Source organism: Accipiter gentilis, chromosome 20, assembly GCF_929443795.1.
Source record: "Accipiter gentilis chromosome 20, bAccGen1.1, whole genome shotgun sequence".
Classification (NCBI taxonomy): domain Eukaryota; kingdom Metazoa; phylum Chordata; class Aves; order Accipitriformes; family Accipitridae; genus Astur; species Astur gentilis.
Window position 1 is genome coordinate 17,903,921 of NC_064899.1, and position 22,011 is coordinate 17,925,931.

At 41.9% G+C, this 22,011-nt stretch overlaps 1 protein-coding gene across 3 annotated transcripts in view; it reads right to left on the bottom strand.

Moving 5' to 3' along the window:
• Positions 1 to 22,011, bottom strand: part of NEDD9 (neural precursor cell expressed, developmentally down-regulated 9) — a 77,954-nt gene that overhangs the window by 10,442 nt on the left and 45,501 nt on the right. For all 3 annotated transcript variants that reach the window (XM_049824003.1, XM_049824004.1, XM_049824001.1), the window contains exon 2: positions 14,449 to 14,889. In XM_049824003.1, coding sequence (XP_049679960.1) covers positions 14,449 to 14,889 — 441 coding nt within the window. The remainder of the gene's footprint in view (positions 1 to 14,448; positions 14,890 to 22,011) is intronic.

Below are 22,011 nucleotides of genomic sequence, written 5' to 3' on the forward strand. Positions count from 1 at the left end.
AGCAAGTGCTCCAGCCACACCGCCCAAGTTGCAGAAGGCAAAGGCAGGGACTGGGAGAATGAAGAACCGCTCACTGCAGGAGAAGACCAGGTCCGAGACCATCTGAGGAGCCTGAAGGTGCACAAGTCCATGGGACCTGATGAGATGCATCCACGTGTCCTGAGAGAACTGGCAGATGAAGCGGCTAAGCCACTCTCCATCATATTTGAGAAGTTGTGATAGGCCGGTGAAGTTCCCACTGACTGGAAAAGGAGAAACATAACCCCCATTTTTAAAAAGGGAAGAAAGGAAGACCCGGGGAACTACAGGCCAGTCAGTCTCACCTCTGTGCCCAGCAAGATCATGGAGCAGATCCTCCTGGAAACTATGCTAGGGCACATGGAAAATAAGGACGTGATTAGTGACAGCCAGCATAGCTTCACTAAAGGCAAATCACGCGTGGCCTTCTATGACAGGGTTACAGTGTTGGTGGACAAGGGAAGAGCAATGGACGTCATCTACCTGGACTTGTGCAAACCATCTGACACTGTCCCACACGACATCCTTGTCTCTAAATTGGAGAGACATGAATTTGACAGATGGACCACTTGGTGGATAAGGAATTGGCTGGATGGTCGCACTCAAAGAGTTGCGGTCAACAGCTCAATGTCCAAGTGGAGACCAGTGATGAATGGCATTCCTCAGGGGCTGGTATTGGGACCAGTGCCGTTTAACATCTTTGTTGGCAACATGGACAGTGGGATTGAGTGCACCCTCAGCAAGTTTGCCAATGACACCAAGCTGTGTGGTGCGGTCGACACTCTGGAGGGAAGGGATGCTACCCACAGGACCTTGACAGGCTTGAGAGATGGGCCCATGCAAACCTTATGAAGTTCAACAAGGCCAAGCGCAAGGTCCTGCACATAGGTTGGGGCAATCCTAAACACAAATACAGGCTTAGCAATGAGTAGATCGAGAGCAGGCCTGTGGAGAAGGACTTGGGGTTATTAGTGGATGAAAAACTGAATATGAGCCAGCGATGTGTGCTTGCAGCCCAGAAAGCCAATCGCATCCTGGGCTGCAGCAAAAGAATTATGACCAGCAGGTCTAGAGAGGTGATTCTCCCCCTCTTACTCTGCTCTCATGAGACCCCACCTGGAGTACTGTGTTCAGGTCTGGGGCCCCCAGTGTAAGACAGACATGGACCTGCTCAAGTGGGTCCAGAGGAGGGTCACAAAGATGATCAGGGGGCTGGAGCACCTCCCCTATGAGGATAAGCTGAGAGTTGAGGTTGTTCAGCCTGCAGAAGAGAAAGCTCTGGGGAGACCAGAGGAAAGATGGGGACTCTTGAACAGGGAGTGTTGTCATAGGAGGAGGGGTAATGGTTTTAAACTGAAAGAGGGTAGATTTAGATTAGATATAAGGAAGAAATTCTTTACCATGGTGATGGTGGTGATGAGACACTGGCACAGGTTGCCAGAGAAGTTGTGGATGCCCCGATCCCTGGAAGTGTTCAAGGCCAGGCTGGATGGGGCTTTGAGCAACCTGGTCTAGTGGAAGGGGTCCCTGCCCATGGCAGGGGGGTTGGAACTAGATGATCTTTAAGGTCGCTTCCAACCCAAACCATTCCATGATTCTAATATAAAAAAAGGAGCTGATCTGAGCAGCACAGGTAATAAGGCATAGAATTATAGAGGGTTGGAAAAGACCTTTAAGATCATCGAGTCCAACTGTAAACCTAACACTGCCAAGTCCACTACTAAACCATGTCCCTAAACACGCACAAGTAAAACCACTTGCTCCTGTTGTTATAGGTAAACATGATATTTTGTTTTTGTAAAAAGAAGCCCTGGTGGCAAAGCAGATGATATCCTTACACCATGGAGCCTGGAACAGACGTGGAAGATGTGCTCATGCCCAGTATTTACAGAGATCCTCCCTCACTCTGCATACAAGAGTGTCATGCAGCTGCAGTTATTCTTGTAGCTCATCCTTAGAGACCTTTCCCATTTTTCAAAAACGGCTGACATACCAGATGCTATATGAAAGGCTTACAGTACTACAAGGCTGCTGTTTTTATTTACTGTGCTGTGATACAATCTGAAATAACTACACTACGGCTAGACTGGTCAGATGAAGGAAGCCAGTTTCATTCAGTGCTTGCAGGACTTTTTTATCATGTATCTTGACACTTTCACTCTTTCCCAGGCTAGACTAACCCGAAGTAGTGACCAAGCAGGGTCCCTCCTTTATTTGGGTGAAACAAACCCCTGCTCTGGGTGCTTCCTGCTGTTGTCAAAGGAAGTGAGAGGTTAAACACGAAGTGCCTGATTCTGTGTATTCACGAGTACAGCTCACCTACATGGGTGACTGCGGACAGAAGACCTGAGCTGTCTGCAGTGCTGTGCTTAGCAGTGCACTCAGGGTGGCATTTATTTTCCAAATAAAAAAGCATCAGAGGCTTTTAAGTCTGCTCCTTTTTAAGCTTCTGAAAAAGCTATATGAAAGACAGAAAATACGACTTTAAGAAACTCAGCAACACCCACTAACAACCAAGGTTTGTTGATAACATGAAAGAGAACTTTTTTCTCCCAGTGACTCAGGTATATTTTCCTGTGCAGAGGATTATTATCCAGTAACAACATGTTCTGAGCAAGTTCATCATAAAATCCTCTACAAAGGCTGATCTGGTCTGCACTGAGTACAAGAACGTTTCCTGTTGTTCCTCCATCCTTCTTCCCTTCCAACAATTTTCATTAGGTTAAGCGTGGCTCTTAGACTGCTTGTTCCCAGTCAGTTCAGAACAGAAGCAGCTCACCACCAAAACATATCCTGAGTGAATGTTTTGTAACAGTAATTAAAAGAATACCCATGCTACATGACAAAGTGAAAATGTGGAGCATTTGTTCTGACTCTCAAGTCCCCAAGACATGACCTTACACAGAAAGCCAGGACATGCGGTTGCACGGCTTGTTCTGTATGAGGAAGAGGGAGGTAGCTGGGTAGGTGAAGTAAGAAAGGTACCAAACCCATTTTTTTCAGAAGTAACTTTTGATTTTGGATATTCAACCATAAATATATTAAATTAACTTGCTGCTTCTGAATTGGGATGCTCAGCCCTTTCAACACATTGTTGAACCCTTTCTTATGGTTTTGAATGTTTGATGGCAGTTTAGTTTTGAAGATGGACTTCAGAAGGAAGGAGGTAGCTGCAAAAGAAAAGTTCCCCTTCTCCCACATCTGGTACAGGGATAGCAGCCCTGTCTGGTACTTAGGAATTTATTTCCTAACAAATGTCACTGAACTTCAGACCTCATGAGGATTCTTTCTCCTTTTACCTCTTCTCTTTTAAGAATGCCTGTGGTCATCCGAGTTTAAATAATCCTGCATTTCAAACCAGCAATTTTCTTTGTTTACGCATTGAAGGAAACAGATGGTGTTCCCACAAACTATCTAACCCAACGTTCTCAAAACATAGTTAGCCACTTAATCCATGCAGAGCAACTAACGGGGACCAGGTTTGGCTCTGGTGAAACATGTAATGAGACTACTTCAAACTTTCAGGACTGCAAAACAGAGACAATTGAGCAGAAAGTTTGTTCTGTTCTTGCTGAAGACCATGCTCTTCCAAAAGCCATTACTTGGGTCTCTTCCATGCCAATGGCATGTTCCTAACCAAGAAAAAGAGCTGAATGTGCATGTACTTTGCAAAAATATCCAGTCCTGTGGTTCATTAAATCCCTCTTCCCTAAATATAAGGGGAAAAAAATCCATTCTATTTCTTCTAGGATTAAAATGAACATTAGGCTGCAACAGAGAACATTCCTAACTAAGGCAGCAACAGGACGGTTCTTGTGCTTACAGCAGATGCACAACACTGTAGTTTACATTGTTTAACAAGGACAAAGAGCAAATAAACCTACTGAAGCCAACAGAATTACTCTGAATTCATAGCAGCACTGTGGAGGGCAGAATTCGGCCTGCTCCCAGGAAGAGCAATGCCTTGTATGCAGAATGATGGGAAACAAGCTTTGTCAAGTTTTACAGGTGAAAGAACTGAAGCAGAGGTATGTTGCACCTCTGCAACACTTTGCCCCACCCAAACCACAGGCAGACAGGGCAGCTGAAAAGGGCAGCTGGAGTTTTCCCAGTACAGCCTCTTAACCCCAAGAACATACTGATGCCTGCTGACTGCTTTTAAAATAGATCAATGCTTTTTGGAGGTGGAAAAAAGAAGGCATGTGAGGTAAATTTACATATTTATTTTAAATCTGGATGAAGAATTGTATTAAAATATATTTCCTCCCCTGATGCTCTCCTCTTCACCCCATGGGTAACTCTCAGCAGTTGATGAGCTACTGCCATCAACTGCTGCTAATCTCAGCTGTCAGTCCTGTATCTATTTAAATCAGCTGTAGCTTACCCTGGGAAGAGTCATGCCCTGGAGCAGGCCTAGCGGTGGTGCATAAAGTGGGGCTGTTATAAAGCTTGGATGGGGGGGGGGGGATGAATGAAATCTAAGTAAAGGAAAAAGAATATGATTGTTTTCTGTTGTAAAGTGTTTCTGTAAATGTAATACAAAACTCTAGTTGTTGAAATTCTGCTCCTAAGCCTCTTAGGTGGATATATAACAGCTACCTGGGCTCTCTTAGGCTTGTAAGAAGAATGAAATAGCCAAGGATAATGTGGGGAAATTATAAGAGAGAGAGAATTAGGGGGAAAAAAACTAATCCCTCCTCTCTTGAACTCCTAGTCCTTTGCAAGGCAGTGACAGGGGATACTGAACAATGCTCGATCAGGTAGTGAGCCACCTCCCAGTCCCATCTTTCTGTTTTGCTGTATGTACTTAGGAGGCTAGGTGTGTCTCCCTAAATGTTTTTTCTTGGGAAAGGTGTTAAAGAAAAAAGTCTCTAAGGTAATCTGGGTATTTGAAAGAACCAGGCTAGCTGGCTAAAACTCTTGTCTCTTTCACAGAAAGCACATAGTGTTTCCTCTCCTGTCTTTCGCAGGCTGCATCAAGAGTTCCAGTGACTGATAATGGATTTCCTGACAGTAATACCCATTGTATCACTCAATATTGTCTGGTGTAAAAAAAGAGCAAAAATGTTTTTATGAAGCAGTAGCCTTGACTTACTTATTTGATATATATGATGACATGCAATGTGTTCCCCAGCTGTCAGTGAGTAAAGGTTGGGGTTTCATTCTCATATGTGCTAAGGATACTTGCTCTTATAAATGTTTTGGTTTTCTAAGTTGCTGTAGGTCTTAAGGATTATCAAATCATAACACTTTATTTTAACCTAAATAATGTATGAACATCAGGCCGCTATAAAATGCTCTAGTAGAGTATTTTCTGCCAAGACTGAACCATTGGAGAGCTTTTGATCAAAGCTCACAAGCTGAAAGAGAGGGGAGGAAACCTAGAGGCATTTCTTCTAATGCAACAGGCTTGTAGCTGCAACTATGAGTTGCTTCTAGTGCTGTTTCTGAAAGGTATGAGGAAATCAACAAAAATGACTGCATCTTCTTTCCTGGGCTGAGTGAGTTATCAGCTCTACTGTGTGGCGGAAAGAAATGTGGTATCGATGCACATAGCGACACAGCCACTTGTCTTTGATTGGGTGTTCCCCAGTGACTTTTCTAAGAAGTAAGACTCAAGATGTGTGAAGATAAGGATATGTGACAAATACTACCCTGATGCAGAACTGATTTATAGTTCTTGATGTTGTTTCCATCTTCAAAATACCTGCTTTTTTTCTCCTATGCTTTATGTCCATTTGTTGTCCAAGAGCTATGCCTATGAAGATCTGCTTTTCTGCTGTAACTGTACATGCTCTCATGGCTAAAGCGTGTCCAGATGTCACTGATTAATGGTGTGTTAAATTAAAAATACCTAACTTTGCAGGCTCAGGGCTTTAAACGGAAACTTTTAAATGTGGTTACGAAGTGTCTCACCAGTAGATGCCCAGTCTTAAAAAATGCCCCCGTGGTATCTGAATGTAAATAACAAGTAATGAAATGGGTGTTACACTTTTCTCCTTCTGAGGTCGTATTATTTCAACCAGATTTATGCAAGTTTTGGGTTGTGAGTCTTGAAGATGTACAGCAGAAGGTGTGAAAATGATTTAAAATAAAAAATGTGAAATCATGAGCTGGCCATGATTCAAACTCTCAACTGCTGGTGATATAGGTATAGCCAACTGCTTTTCAACTAGCCTAATCCTGACTTGTCAACTTCTGGTGTGACCCTTTCTATTAACCAGCACACAAACGCAGGTTCGTTACACTGTTTTTCAGTTTTGTGTTTTTCCTAAATCTAAAGTGCAGGTTTGTTATCTTTCTAAACAACTAAATATATTACTTTTTTTTAAAAAAAAATCTATGGAGTTACATAAATAACCTAAGCTCCCATTAGCATAAAATGACAGGGCTGTATTAAGTGTAATGGAATGGTGGTGACTTGCTGTAGCTTTGGATTATGGTGTTCAATTTTTGCTTGCTGCTGGTGTTCATGATCACAAACTAAATGCAGATACAAAGGTCTCTGTCTCTGCAGACCTTACTGAATGAGTAGTATGAGGCACAAAAAAAGTTCAACAGTTTTGTCACTGACAAGACTTTACTGCCTTTTTTTTTTTTTTTTTTCTTTTAATGATGCTTTCATGACCTGATCCTGCTCTTGCATCAACTCTAGGGCTTTCTGCCAGTTGTGTTATGAGCAACATTTCTGCCTGCGTCAGTGGAACAGGCTTGGTGCTGGCTGGCCTTGAATTGCAAGGCTGACTGGGAAGGGGTATTTCCTAGCTTCTGGTGGAGTCATTCTTGCTTACAAAATGTGATTAAAAAGAGTCAAACCAACGCTTCAGAGGCTGTCACGTTTTTTGAGAGGAAGAGAACAAGAGGGACGAATAAAACATACCTGTTATTATTAAATTATCAGCATTTTAAAGAGAAGTGTGAAAGAGGATGCTTGTCCAATACTCTTGCTAAAAGTTTTTTACTAGTGCCATCCCCATGACAATTACTCGCTTTTAGACAGACAGTGACATCACCATTTCTGCATGTGTTGGCCAACAGTGCTAATGAGCTTGTGTTGCAGTACTGCTGTTAGAACAGGCGTGCGCTCTGAAGTAAATGTCTGTGGATGGATATTAAGGAGAAACAAAATGCCCAAATTATTGTGTGCTAAGTTCTTCTAGTGGAGAAAGATGTTTATCTGATAAAGCACTCTCTGGAAACCTGTGATTCAATTTGAGCTGGAGTTTTGATTAATGAGAAGTGTGTGGTGAAACTCAGCACCTCAGTGTTTTGGTATCTTGCCCATGATAAATACTTAAAGCAGTGTCTTGCTTTGCCACCCCAATCTGTCTAGTCTTCCCATTTTAAAAAGGTTGTCGCATGAAGAATCATTTGGCAAACACGCACTTGTCTCCTATGCTAGTAATACTATGACTGTCTCATCTCAAAGACAGAAGCCTAAATTTAGGGCAGGTTTGCAGGAGGAGAGGAAATGAAGAAAAAGGATGAGAAGATGAGGTGCTGGGACAGGTAGGGCAGAGAGTGGTCTTACTGTTTTGAATGACATGAAATCCTAAAGGCTCACAAACAATAAACCAGTTTGGTTCAGCCCAAACAACTCGTTTCAATTCTTTTGAGGAGCTTCATCTTATTTCTGTTATTTCTTCCTGCCTATATTGAATTTCTAGATGGAAAGTTGGAGAGGGGAAAGAAAAAAGCTTCATTTGGGAATTGAAGTAGGGTATTTCCATGAGTTCTTGTTTCCCTTCAAATATTTTCTTTCTTCCTTTAAGATGTTTCTCAGAAGAGATCCTTCCCTGTCACCAGTTTCAGTGTTGGTGAATTAGCATTTCCCAGTAGGCAAAAAAAATGGCTGAGATAAAGCATTGCCAAAGAGTTTCAATTCCACAAGAGTGCTCTTGGAGGTACACTTGGGCAGAAATAATGGAAGTGTCCCTAAATCATTTAGGTTGGGAACTATGTTGCTCTGAAAGAAGCAGGCATAGAAAACCTTCCATTAAGAAGAAGCTCAATTTAATGTGATTTGTAGAGGTTCTCTGGCTCGCAAGCTATATTCTGGCTTGACTTTGGTAGGGGTTTCTCAAGGCAGCTGTATGGACAAGTGCTCCTATTAACTGGTGTTTAGATTAGCATAGCTTGCTTTGGCAAGTTTATGGAAGCTATAGACACATTTTAAACAGATATAAACTCCATCATTAATTCTCCGTTGCACCTATATAATTATTATATACCAGACCTCAGTCAGGACTGATTGTGCATACAAAAAAGTTGTTATGGCAAGACACAATGGGAATATGTTTAGTGTCTTTTAAGGATAGGGATGGACTGTCTTATGGAAAATTTGTCTCCTAAGAACTTAACTGCATCAATTTCACTTTGATTCCATTCTAATGATCTGTTTTGGGAGAAAGCTTAATTTAGATTACTTTAAAAACTGATGCAATATTACCACTGCTATTTAAAAAAGAAAAATGGAAACACTTCATGCCAGACATGTGGAAAGATGATATTCTGAGACTAATTAGTCTTCCTTCAAAACAAAACATCTACAAAAATCATCGAATGCCTGCAAAGCCTTCGGATTTCAATAGAAGTATGTTTTCTGACTGTTAGCAATCCATCTTCATCTATCCATTTCCTATCTGCAGAAACCACACTTCTTCCTTACGAAGACAGTCACTTTTTGAATAATCAGTTTTCCACTCACGTTTCTTTAAAACGCTCTGCTGCTGTGCTTAGGTTTTAGTACTTACAGGGAAATTTAGACTACCTAAACTTAGTGTTTGGTTAGTGTGTGTTCAGATGTAACCAAAAGTCCAGTTAGATTTCTAATCATCAAGAAACAGTCTATAAGCTTGCATTTTTCTTTTTCTTTTTTTTTTTTGCTAAGGTTTGATGCTGTACTTATGCTTGTGCAGGCTGATTGGTGTCCCTGGGGACCTCAGTTGTTGGATGAGATTGCAGGACTGGCCTTTTTTCTGATACTACAGGGAAAAAATGCATGCCTCTGGTCTACAAATAGAACTGATTAAAAAGAGCCCTGTGCTTAGGGAGAAACAGGGAGTAATGCTGAGCTCATATGTTTGCTCAGCCTAATAAAATGCAGTCTTTTTCTTAAAATACTTCTCTACGAATCACATCAGTAACTACTGCTTACTCTAACTTGGGGATGAGGGTTTCTTCACTCAGTGGTTTTCATGGAGACCGCTGAGGATAGATTAACTGCACAGGCTTTTTATCAGTAAAACGGCTTTTCTCCTATTAGTGACACATGGAAAGTTACAAGTGAAACTCCTGAGTCTAAGGAAAAGGCTGTGTGCTGTTTTTACCATTGAGTTTGCATTTAATTTGAGAGAATTTCACCCTTTAGACTGCACTTTGTGAAACAGGGCACCGAGTGTTGAGGTATGTGTTACCATTCCTGCTGTACTCAGCAAATTTGCTGTGTGTTCAGCACTTCTAACACTGAAGCAATATTTTGTTGCAAGGGATACAAATCCCCAAAGTAGAATTTGTAATGTGAAAGCAGAAGAGGGACTAGAAGATGACTGGGCCATTTAAGTAAACCGCATCACAGGAAGCCCTGGTATTTCAGACTTGAGGGTAAATGGGGACATTCTATCTTGGAATGTAAATATATTTTGTCATCAAAAAAAATGGGACCGTATCTAGTATTTTGTAGTTTGTTGGCAAATTGTGTTTGCCACACAACTCTTTAATATACTTAGTGTATGTCTCTTCTTACTCCATAAATGTGAAAATAGGCAAGATAACAATGTAAAGGCAGGCTTATTTCTGGAACAAACGTTATATACAGCCATTTGTTTCCTCCTAGCTAAGACAGTACTTGTTTAATTGGAAGGAAAAACATCGTAACGTGGCTAACTGGCTTCTGCTACTGAAGTCTGTGCCAGAATTGTCAGGGTGGTGCTGCTTGTGGGGTGGTGTTTCCACTTTCTCATGGATTCAACCAACATGACTCTAATACAAATAAAGACCAAGGAACAAGGTCTGTTCCCTTAGCTGTATTTTACCTAAACCTCCTGGTGAAGGCAGTGAACTCTTGAAGAAGGTGGAGATCACAGGATGTCAGGGTGTGAAACCCTTGATCTGTCAAGGGGATGTTTATACTTGGAAATAGGCCAGGGATGTTCACGCATGAATAATTTCCTTCCCTGTCCTGCTTTATCCACTTTTAAAAGATGGATAAATGTGAGTGTTTCCTGAACTATAAAACTCTAGTTCAAACAGACCAACAAACAAAAAAAAGCTGATGTCTTCCAAGTTGGCATTGATCTCTATTTGCCTGAGTTGGTCCATGCCTTGTGGGAGTTGTAGTTCAGGGCTGGTAAGCCCTGCAGTGCAGCCTCTTCCCTGGTTGAACAGCTGTGACCTATCAGCCTCATATTCTGTTTTGTGCTGATTTACCTTGATCAAAAGTTCTCCTGAAAGCTACTGGTTCCTACAGAAAGCTTTCAGAATTTGTCAAAACTGTTTTCCAACAAGGAAATGTTTCCTTTAAATTTTTTGGCCAATGCTATTTTCAGGATGGCAGGGACAGCACAACAGATCAGTTAGGGGAAATACTGAACCAGAAAAAGAGTGTTTAAATTACAGTGGTGTCTTTTTTTCCATGTCACTTTCACTATTTTAAAGCTCATGTGTGAATTAATGATTAATCACAGATGCAAAAGAGACTTTGTGCTTTGACAGCACCTTTCCCAAAGGATGTGCTCCAAGTAGTCTGTCCAGAATGAGTTCCCTCATAACTACCCCACATATTTTGCAGATGAGATTGCTGAAGTGCAAAAACACCACTCAAGACTATGCAGAAGTCTGTGGCAAGGATAAACCCCAGGTTTCCTGAATGTCAGATCTGTCTGAAGATTCTTTCTCTTTGGTGTAGGAAAAGAGAGTAAGTTTGAAGGCAGAGCACAGAAAGAAGGAATAAATTCTAAGATACAGCTTTTGTATCTTTATGCTCGTCAGACACTCTTCACACTTAGGGGTGTAAATATTTTGTGACTAAACATGCAGCACAGCTATAAAAGCTTGGGGCTAACCAAGGCTAATTTTAAACCATCCCTCGTTATCTCTGTCATTTGTATGGTGAGTTTTAGAAGGTGGTATTTTTATTTGATAGAAGGAGCCGATACAGCTCTGTTGTCAACAACTAGCTTGGCCAGAATCAATTCATCATTATAATTACCTGCCTCAGGACTCCTTTTTGAGTTGCTTTGCCTTTCTGGCTAACAAGATGTGTTACCTCAGCATAGCTTTATAACATGCCTGCTGTTGATTTACTGTTGCTTGAGGCTAGACAATTCCTGCCTGACAGCAGTTCCTAAGCTTTGCCTGTAAAACTTGTATGGCAGCCAAACCACACATTTGCACAAAGAAAATGGGCAAATGTGTGCAGAAATGGATAGGATAAAAACTGCTGCTGGTCCTGCTTAGAATGGTGTCTAGAGGCCACAGTCTTCACTAGCTACCGCTATGGGAAGGAAGAAGGCTTACATATGGGACGACCTCATAGCAAAACCCTTCAATGTTTTTAAAACTGCCAAAATGCACAACTTGCTAACCAGCTGTTTCTGCTGATGGAAGAAGGCAGAGTGGCTCACTTAAGCTATTGGGCAGGTGTCACAAGTCTGAGAAAAGAGATTCATCGTTTTGGAAGTCAAAGCAAAGATTCCCAAAGTCAAATCTTCAATATTTCCTGCTTTCCTTAATACTAAGGATTGTTTTTACTATCCCTAGAGGAGGAGGAGGAGGAGGATTTGGAGGACAGACTGTTTGCTCGGACAGAGACAAGTGCTAAAGTGCTTCCCTTCAATTAGGCTTTTCTTTCACAAAGGCATTAACAAATAGTTGCAGCTCTAGCACTAAAAAGCAGTTTTGCAAGATTACGATGCTAAAGAATGGAGTATGTGTTAACTCACTGAGTCCTCCCTTACCAATAACCCTACAGTTCTCTCTTGTCTACCATGGTTTCAATCCCAATGGGCTCTTTTTAGTGTAGAACTGAACAATTCCAAGGGACTAAAGACATACCTGCCTCTGATCAAAGCAGGACACTGCCGTGAGGTGTGCCATCTAGGAAGCCTGCTACTCATACACAGTGAATCCTGAGACTTAGGGCTCTTAGGCTAAATAAATTTAAAATCAGGATTAAAGCAATCCTATCCTAAGTAACAAAAACTGGGTAGTGCTAAGCAGGTTGGTAGCTACTTTGCTGAGGGTAAAATGCTTCATACATGTGCATGTTTAGTTTATTCTACAGTTGACAGCATAGCCATTTGTTTTTATGCAGCATAGCTGACCTTTTCATAGGTTGCAACTAATTGAATGAAGCAAGTTAAAAGTCAGCCAAATAAATGGTCTTAGTTTTCTAAAGAAGGTGACTTGAATTCAGAAAAATGCATATTCAAGCTTGCTGAAAAATTTCTAGGCAGAACTTGGAGAAAACAGGGTGCTTTAGTGCCTCTGATTTTTGCATCTCAACAAGAAGTTTGTACTTAAATTAAAACAAAGATTTCAGTTTCTCAATGTACCTAGGGTTTTAACACAGTCCCTGTAGCAACCAGGTTTATGCAGAATGTCCTATTAGTTTCAGTGGAGCTCTCGGGGTGGGAGGAGGGAGAAGAGACTTTGTATGCAGTTGGAGAATTTTTCCTTTCAGGCTTACACTGTGCAGAATACACACACACTTGCATTATGCTAAGCTAATGATCATTTAGGCAGGGCAGGTCCTAAAATTAAAGTACATAGCACTTATTCCAAGCTAATATCTTGGGCTTCCCAACAGACTTCAGGGCAGCTCTGCAGTATGGTGCATCTCCTGTGGCCCAAGCTGGCTAGCTGAGGCATCTCTGCATAGTGCTGTCATGGTTCATGCAGAATACACTAAAATGCGATCTCTTCAGTGGTGTCCCATCAATAGGCTATTTACCAGGTGTTCACCAACTACCTTGGAGGGTATCTAAATGCTACTGTGGATAAGTAAACTATACTGCCCCTGAAAAAGATTTCACTATATCTAGTCTATAGGAAAAGGAGAAAATGAGAGGAAAAAAATGTGAGATTTCTCAAGAAAACTCACTTAATTACTCCAACAAAGCTCCCATCTCTACCTGTGCAGCAAGTGCAATTTTCTCATTTTATCTTCCTGCACACCCTACAAAGCATAATTGTGGAAAAGCTAAGCAATCAAACCTCTTTATAAGTTGACTTGGAATGATTTCACAGGTCTTTTGCTCATAAGGAAAAAAAATCCATTATTCTTATCAAGGAAAATGAAATTATAACAAGGAAATAAAAGCATTAGAAGATGTCTTCCAAAGGCCTGATATGAAAGAGTTGTGGGTGAGGCAGGGGGAAAAACCTGAAACAGACTGTCTTGCCAATCTAAATTAGGAGATGAAAGTTTAAACCAGTCAGGAACTTCCTGACAGAGACATCTGCTCACAAATTGTACATAAATACTATGCTTTAAGCTCTAAAGGTGAGGGGGATGCTAAAAGCTGGAGCTGTTTGCTGGGAATGGAGGGACTGTAGGAACTTCTTTTTGGCTTGGCAATAAGGGGTCTGGAAGGCCAGGAGAATCTCCTTCCTCCCTCAGGTACCTTCCTTAATTCTTTTCAGCCACCAAGGAACTGTCTGCCACCAGGGTACCTGGCAGGTGCCCTGTGAAGGTAAAATGAGGGAGTGACAGAAGATGAGGAGAGCCTGAGAGGGACAGCAGGAATAAGGGGGGGGGCACATAATGCAATGCCTCTCTGGAGCCTTGGGAGCTCTCATGTGCTGCAGTAATGGCTGCATCATGGAGCTGTTGCAGCTCCCACTTTCAATCAAGAAATTTAGCTGTAGATAAACATCAGATGCACCCTTATAAACTTTAGGTTTGGTATTAAAACATCCTTCATCATCATCATCCTCTTCCTCCCTCCCTCTTCCAAGTATGGCCCTTGACTCATTAATCATTGCTTTCTCTTTGTAATTTAGACCCACTGGGACTTCTCCAGCAGAACTATACATCATTTTTAATTAAACAAAAATTACTTGGGCAGGTGATGTAACTGTTCATTAATTTGTGGGAGAGTTAATCTTACTGCAGCAGCTCTCTTTTAAGCATATAATGCAAAAGTGCATAGGCCAGATGTGTTTCAGCTTCCCTGGGAGCCTGTGAGGACACAAGATCACATACCTCCCCAAATGCTCTACCGTGCATCTCAGTTGTGAATTAAGCAAGCCATTAAGAACTGGACCTTTCTCTTCTTCCCACAGCAGTAAAGTTACAGCAGTAACTTATGTGTATTTATCCTTCCTACATCTTAAGTCCACAGGCTATAACTAGACATTAACCACTTCACTGGTGGTCAGCACAAGTGATCTGCTTTGGAGCTATGACATGAAACCAAATGCACGCACCTTGTTAGTCAGAGCTGGACCATCAACACATCTCTGCATGGAAGGTGGCACCTGGTAAATATCTTGTCCCACTAGACCATGACCAGTGGGTATTTGATAAATTCCCTGATTCAGGTGGGAAGGTGGCACTTGGTAGACAGGATCCCGTGCTGAGGCATGTGAGCTTGGCACTTGGTAGATCTTTTGCTGATTGAAGGACTGATGCATCAATCCTGGATTGGACATATCCTGGCCAGAAGGACTGTCCTGTACCACTGGACCTATCAGGAGTTTCACACGGTTGCCTGGAACGATGCCTTGCCGGCCATGTAAGGAGCAGAGCCACCATCCTTCAAGACCTTCAGTGTTCTGTTCTATCACTGTCAAAATATCTCCTTTGCGGAAGGCCAACTCTTCTGCGCATTCAGGGACGTTATCGTACAGGGCTCTTGCCATAAGATTCTATGGAAAAAGAACACCAAGAAAAACAAATGAACAAACAAGCCAGAACTTTTCTAAAACTTCAAGCACATTCTAGGTGGAGAGAGGAACTCAATTTGAAAAAGAAGCATGCACGAAATCAAAATAACATGGAAAATAATGCAGCACAGGATTCCCCTGTCTCAAGCTGGAAAAATAAGAGGCTTATGCATTAGCAACACTGCTAGTGAGAACTTTTCCAGTAATACTAGGTCAGATAGAAGCTCTTTATATGGTCTGTTCACCTAACAGATAGAAAGTCAGAAGAGTTCTGCCCTTGGCATTGAGATGCTCTTCCTGTGAATGGGGGCTTGTACCTTCATGTCTTGACATTGATTTCCCTATAAATGTGCTCTGTATACTGCTACAGCTAGCTAGCTGGTGTTTAAAATAAAACTTGAACAAGACTCTCAGGGACATAATCCAGAGCACTTGTTTACAAACATTTTTCCATTTGCAGCGTCCCAAAAGACTTTCCACTAGAGGTGCAGATCCCATCAGTGTAAAGACAGTGGGCTGGCTTTTCTTAGCTGCCACCTGCAGGCTCCTTAAAGTCAGGGATCTGTAGACCACCTGGTGAGAAAAAACGGCCTAAAATACAAATTGACAAAATGTCACAGTTTCTGAACTATGATGCTCATGTTGGTATGTAGCTCTGTGCCTTCTCGTTCTTTCTGTAAACTTCCTTGCTGGCACAGTGCAGCATAGCACCAGCTTAATAGGTAAAAAGCCTCTTCTCCGCCATCCTGCTGCCTCAAAACCACCACCACAAAATAACCTCAAAGGACAAGGTTCCTCAAAGACCCACTCTCTGTAGAAAGACTTTGCGGAGAACATTTAAAAAATAATATGCCCAGTGACCCCAGCTGGAGTCATGCCTTTGCCATGGGGAAAGCTGTACCAATCCCTGTGGGGCTGTCCTTATATCAAAGAACCTAAGAATTTAGTTACCAAGCATTACCATAGAGTATGTCTATGTGTAACTTGGGAGGAGTCTAAGGGCAGCCAAGGTGTGTCTTTGACCTGTGTCAACATAGTTTAAGCATACTTAAATGTATTTTGCTTGATTATGTCAAGTGGAACAGTAACATTAGTATAGGGAACTTCACACAGGTCTATTCCCAAGCATTTGACTAGTGTTTCAGGCAGGCTTTGCAGCTTGCCCTGACCTCTGTTTTGGTGTGGCCATGCTACCAGCAGTAACTCTGCTAACAAGTTTTAGGCCAACTCTGAGCAGATGTAAGATTGTCGTCTGTGAAGTACAGGTGTGTTACTAACAAGTGCCATCTCCTCTCGCAGACTGAACCAGCTCCCTTCCCTCTTTCTCTGCTGGCCTGTATGGCACATCCAGTTCTGAATAATTGGCCAAGCTTAGGTATTCAATGGAAAGTAGGCAGGCTGGCTGTATCGACATTCTTGGACCCCTCACAAAGGCCATGAACACTTAATTTCTTGGCTCTGGTGATATTTCCAAATGCGTTGGCAAGAACTGCTCCATGTCTGCCTGCTTTTCGGTGAAGGCAGTCAGCAGAGATGGTTATAAACTAATTGTAAGCACTTGAAAAAATATAGGAAGCCCTGGATCTGGAGTATTCTAGCTGAAGTATTTGGATGCAGTACACAAACTGAAATGGTGCTAATTCACTGTAAGATAGGATATTCAGCTGTCCTGAACATTTATCTTCCCTCTGTTAAAGGGATAGTGTCAAGTACAGTTTAGTGTTTTTACCTGTCATATTTATCCTCCTTCTTGGACATATCAAAATTATATTTTTTTTTATCCCCCACTTGTTGTATCTTTCCCCACTGATATACACTGATGTTTTCCCATCATCTCTGTGCTTCATCAAGACAGCAGACTTCCATTTGACCTTCTTCAGTTCAACTTTTCTTAAGCGTATGTCATGGTTTAACCCCAGCCAGCAACTAAGCACCACGCAGCTGCTCACTCACTTCCTCCCCACCCAGTGCGATGGGGGAGAGAATCAGGGGGGAAAAAAAGTAAAACTTGTGGGTTGAGATATGAACAGTTTAATAGAACAGAAAGGAAGAAAATAATAATGATGATAATAATAACAATAATAAAATGACAATAATAATAAAAGGATTGGAATATACAAACCAAGTGATGCACAATGCAATCGCTCACCACTTGCTGACTGATGGCCAGTTAGTTCCCAAGCAGCAATCTGTCCCTCCCGGCCAACTCCCCCCAGTTTATATACTGGGCATGGTATGGGATACCTCTTTGGCTAGTTTGGGTCAGCTGTCCTGGCTGTGTCCCCTCCCAACTTCTTGTGCCCCTCCAGCCTTCTTGCTGGCTCAGCATGAGAAGCTGAAAAATCCTTAGTATAAACACTGCTTAGCAACAACTAAAAACATCAGTGTGTTATCAGCATTATTCTCATACTAAATCCAAAACATAACACTATACCAACTACTAGAAAGAAAATTAACTCTATCCCAGCCAAAACGAGGACAGTATAGCATATGGCCAGGAGGTTGTATGAACAGCTGACTGGTGGACAGAAAAAGGGTAAGCTCAGATGTCACACAAAAGGTAGGTGAATATGCTTTTCCCAGGACATGTAGTGTTTGAAATGGGGTGCATGAGATCAGTTTTCTGATCCATCTTCTCCAAATGGGGGATCAGCTTTCAAATGTATGAGAAACACTGGCTTTGCCTTTCATCGGCATCATTAGTGAGGTCAGTTTAAATTAAGCTTTGGCTTGGAAAAGCAGGACTGCCATTTTGAACTCCCATGTAAACAGGAGCACTGGGGCCCACCATTCCCTCTGATGTACGCCTACTCAGCTCATCAGTCAACAACGCTAAGAAATGTGAATAGAGATAAAGCAGAGAGCAGTTTTGTCCATGGTGGCAGAACTGTAAAAGTATTCTTTAGCACAGTCAAAACCAGTGGTCTCTTCCTGAACACTACATCTGTGCTCTTGCTGTGTTGACCTGGCTGCTCAGCTGAGTCCAAGGAGCTCAGAAAAGAAAAGCTCCTGCCTAATCCAAAATATTCAAGTTAATCTCTTATCTTTCTACATTTCTTTCTAGTGTGCCTTTCACAGGAGAAATCTACTAATGTGACTAGCTCAGCCTGTGCAACTGACTATTTAAAGGAGGATTTTGCAGAGGATGTTGTTTAAAGGAGGAGGAAGATGGGGGGGCATAAAACAAGCAGGCTAAATCAGTGATAAATGTTTATTCTTCTGCGTTTTGGTGATTAAAGGTATTTGAAAAGCCTGATTAGCTTCTACAGCAAAGCAATTCTCAGAACAAAGCTGGAATGGTGGTAGAATTAGAACAGATAGAAGTTCCCATGTGATTTTTTTTTTTTCCCAGTTGCTCATTATCTCTGTCCCAGTGACCTTCTCACCACCTGGCATGCAGTGTATTAATACTTTCTGGGTGTGCTTCAAGAACTTCTGTGCTGCAAACAGCTTCAGATTCTCATTGTCAGTGTTAACTCAGGCACCAGTATGTGAATTATACTAATTGGTTGCCACTTGTTTCACAGCAATTTCCCAAAGGCCCTTTAAATAATGCAGAGCCATGCCACCAAGTATCAGCAGCAGTGAAGCAGGCAAAATATTCGTGCAAGTAAGCACTGGGACCAGAACCTCTAAGCCTGTTGCTTGTTGCCAGCAACATAGGCACTGTTCCTGCTAAGCAAGCCTTCTGTGTTTTGAGCATTTCCCTGACTTCATTCGTGTCACAGTTGCTTTCATTAGTCATTAGAGTCAGTCTTGAGAAAAATGAAATTGTCACCACAGAAGGTCATCAGGAAAGCTTTTGAAAACCACAGAGGTACCTTTAATGTGCTGTGGTGATCAAGATGGTAGTCTCTACTTTTCCACGCGCAGAAAGAAGTCCTGATTGAAGACATTCCTCAATGCCTGTGGGTTTTATCTGGATTGATTTGACAAATTTGAATAATTTTTGGATGCTATGGGCATCATAGCCCTCATCTTGCAAGTCTCGCTGGTCTTATCAGCTAAGAGACTGGGGAGGGTCATCTGGCATTAATTGGACTTGCTCTTAGAGGTATGGATCTTCACTCATCTGCCTGTGAAACAGGCACCAAATTACCACTAACATTGATATGAGAAGGCAAAGGCATATCAGTGACTTTTTTGTTGACTAAGTGCTGAAAAAACCATGGCCATTTCCTAAACAAATTCGTAATAGAGAAGGGACTGAGGAGAAACTTGTACTGGAGCTTGGTTTTGCAACTGGGAAGTTGCACAGAAGTCCCTTTATATTTCTAATACAAAGAGACAAAAGGAGAGCAACAGATTCAGAACTACAAATTCAAGTTCTGTAATGGCAGGGGAAAAATTATTTTATCCCAGAGAGGGAAAAAATTTTGGTTTGCCATAGAAATCAGCTGTGCTTCATAAAATGAACATACCGGCAGCTACCACCTTCTTTTAATAAGATTAAGATGGAAGTGTCTGTTGCTCTCTTTTGGTCCAGTTAAATTAACTACATGATGGGTGCAGTGATGCTCTCCTCAAAATCTGAAAGTACCTGTGGTCTATATATAGCTCCATTCTCCTGAGCTCTCTGTGTAATCGCAGCCATACCTCAATTAAAGAGTGCTTCTCTACAACTAATGGTTGACTGGAAAGATTCAGTTCAGCTTTTGTATTGTCAGGCCTAGCTAGCAATACTGGGATGTTTGGAAGTCGAAGCCAGGGTCAGGCCCCCACTGTGTAATACTCTGTACAGGCAAAACAAAACAAAAAAACACATTTGTTCTCAAGAAGATTAAATTCCTCTTAACCTTGGACTCTTGAGTGCAGTAGAAAGCATCTTCTGTAAAATCACTTAAATAAGGAAGTTTCCCAGTCTTCTGTTAAATAAAGTGCTATCCCAGTCGTCAGCAGGTCAAAGTGAAAGGGAGCCTGACCCTAATGACAGCTGCCTGGGGATTTTAGCTGGAACGTGCTGCAGGAAAAGGCTCAGTGGACTTTGTTGATGCCTTGTGTCAGAAACTCTAAAAGATCTAAAACTGAAATGGATATTGTCTAGATTAAATGTAGATTACAGTGCCTGTGGTTCCAACTTTCTACATTGGTTGAGACAAAAGTAAAGCTTTCAAGCTCTCTAGGTAAGGTGAACCTGGGATTTGAAACTTCTATCCGATTTCTCCTTTAATGCCAGTTGCAAGTCCATTAGATAAAAGGCACAATTTGTATTCTCTGCACACCTTAGATTTTCTCACTTTTGCATCCAGGATGCATGTCCTAGTAAATCCTGACTGAGAGCAGAATATGCTGTCCTGAAAGCTATCAGCTGTTCTACTTGCAGAAGCTGAAGAAAAAACCCTAAGACTCTGTAAACTATTTTTCTTCTCAGATGCTGAAGGAATTGCAGGCCAAATTCAGATGCATAAATGAGGTCTATTATAGAACAGTCAAAGGTGTCTACTCTCTCCTTAGCCTACTGCACTTGATGGTTAATGTGCCTGCCACTGAATAAAGATACATGAAAATACTTTGAAGAATATGATCTGTTCTGGTTGGCCTTCCCTGCAGCAATGGGAACTGATAGAATTCTGTAATTTGTGGTTTGGAGGATGAAAAGGTTGTTTGTTGATGAGGCTGAGTGCCGGAAGAGGCAAGAGTTAAAGAAAGTGGTGGAAACATCTACTCTTCCTGTTAAACACATCCAGTGATGTGGGTAATGAGCATGTGAGGTGCCCACAGCCATGGAAGCAAACACCAGAATAATAAATGACATGCTATGAGATTAAATACAATGGACTCTTTAAGGGCTGAGTGTCATGGTGCCAAGCTCCTAGTGGAGGGCTGCCGACTTGACTCCTCAGCCAGCTCTGCAATGAATGAATGCTCGAGGAAAAGGTTCAACCAACCATAAGCTCAAAGAATTTCAGTCGCTTCCCTTAGAGATGCAATATGAGGATGTTCCAGAGCATGTGGAGCGGGCTTGTGGATACTGATCCCTGCTCTGTGCTCGGCTGGTAGGGTGTGTTGTTTTGTTCTGCTTTGTCTTGTTTTTAAATATTGCTTCCTATGCGTAGAGTTTATGTGCAAACAGAACTAGGGAAATCACCTCTGCTCTTAACTGAAAAAGGGTGGGAGCCCTTTTTTCTATTATTGGACAAACTGTTTCTTAAAATGCCAAATGGCTTCTCTTCTATGTTTAGCTAGCTTAGGAGAGGGAAGGAAGAGAGGAACAAAGGAAGGAAAGGTGGGGGAAGACACTCCAAAGGAGTGTCTGTGCAGAAACCAGTAGCTTCATTTCGGTTGGATCACTTTTAATTATCCATCACATAATATTTTTAATACAGATTTCCCTATCTTTTAGGTTTCTTTAAAATGAATGACTGCCATTCCGAAGTAAGCTTAAGCATTTATGTACCCTTGTACAGTTGCAGTAGGCCTGTGATTTGCCTGTGAGACTAAGAACTGATCAGCAAACCCAGTAAAGAGTGAGGTTTATTCTAAGAGACAGTTTGACTACAAGCCATACTCGTAGAAGAGAGGGAAATTTGTGCTCTGTTGTGCCTCCTGACAGAAGGGCTTCAGTGCAAGGGTCATTGAACAGTTTAACATCATGCTTTTTAGCTCCTATCTCCTTTTCTATTTCTCACTGTCACTGCCCATGAAATAAAGAATTTCTTGTGCTGTGTTTGCAAGGAAAGAAACTATTGAGGTACAGTAGGTAATAGGTCTATCTTTAACAAGCAACTTTTCATGAAGGCTACTTAATACAAGTTGACAGAGGTCACTGAATAAGACATTCAGCCTTGAAAAATGTCTGTTGCTGGTCTCCTTAAACCTGGAAGAAGGCAGTGTGAACAGCAAAAGCAGTATCTGGTACATACAAAGCTGCACTGGCACGTTCTTACAATACGTCCCTGTGGGACTAGGATACGGCACCTTGCTGCTTGGCCGTAACAGCCCCCACACACATGCAGACCTGTAATGGTTAATCGCCAGCAACAAGCTGTGTGCAGGTAACCCATAGCTATGTAGTGGAGGCAGGAAGCGCTACCACAGCATGTATGAAGAGCTTGCTGCACTACCAGGGTGTTGCAGTTACCACAAGTTCAGCAGGAGGACTCT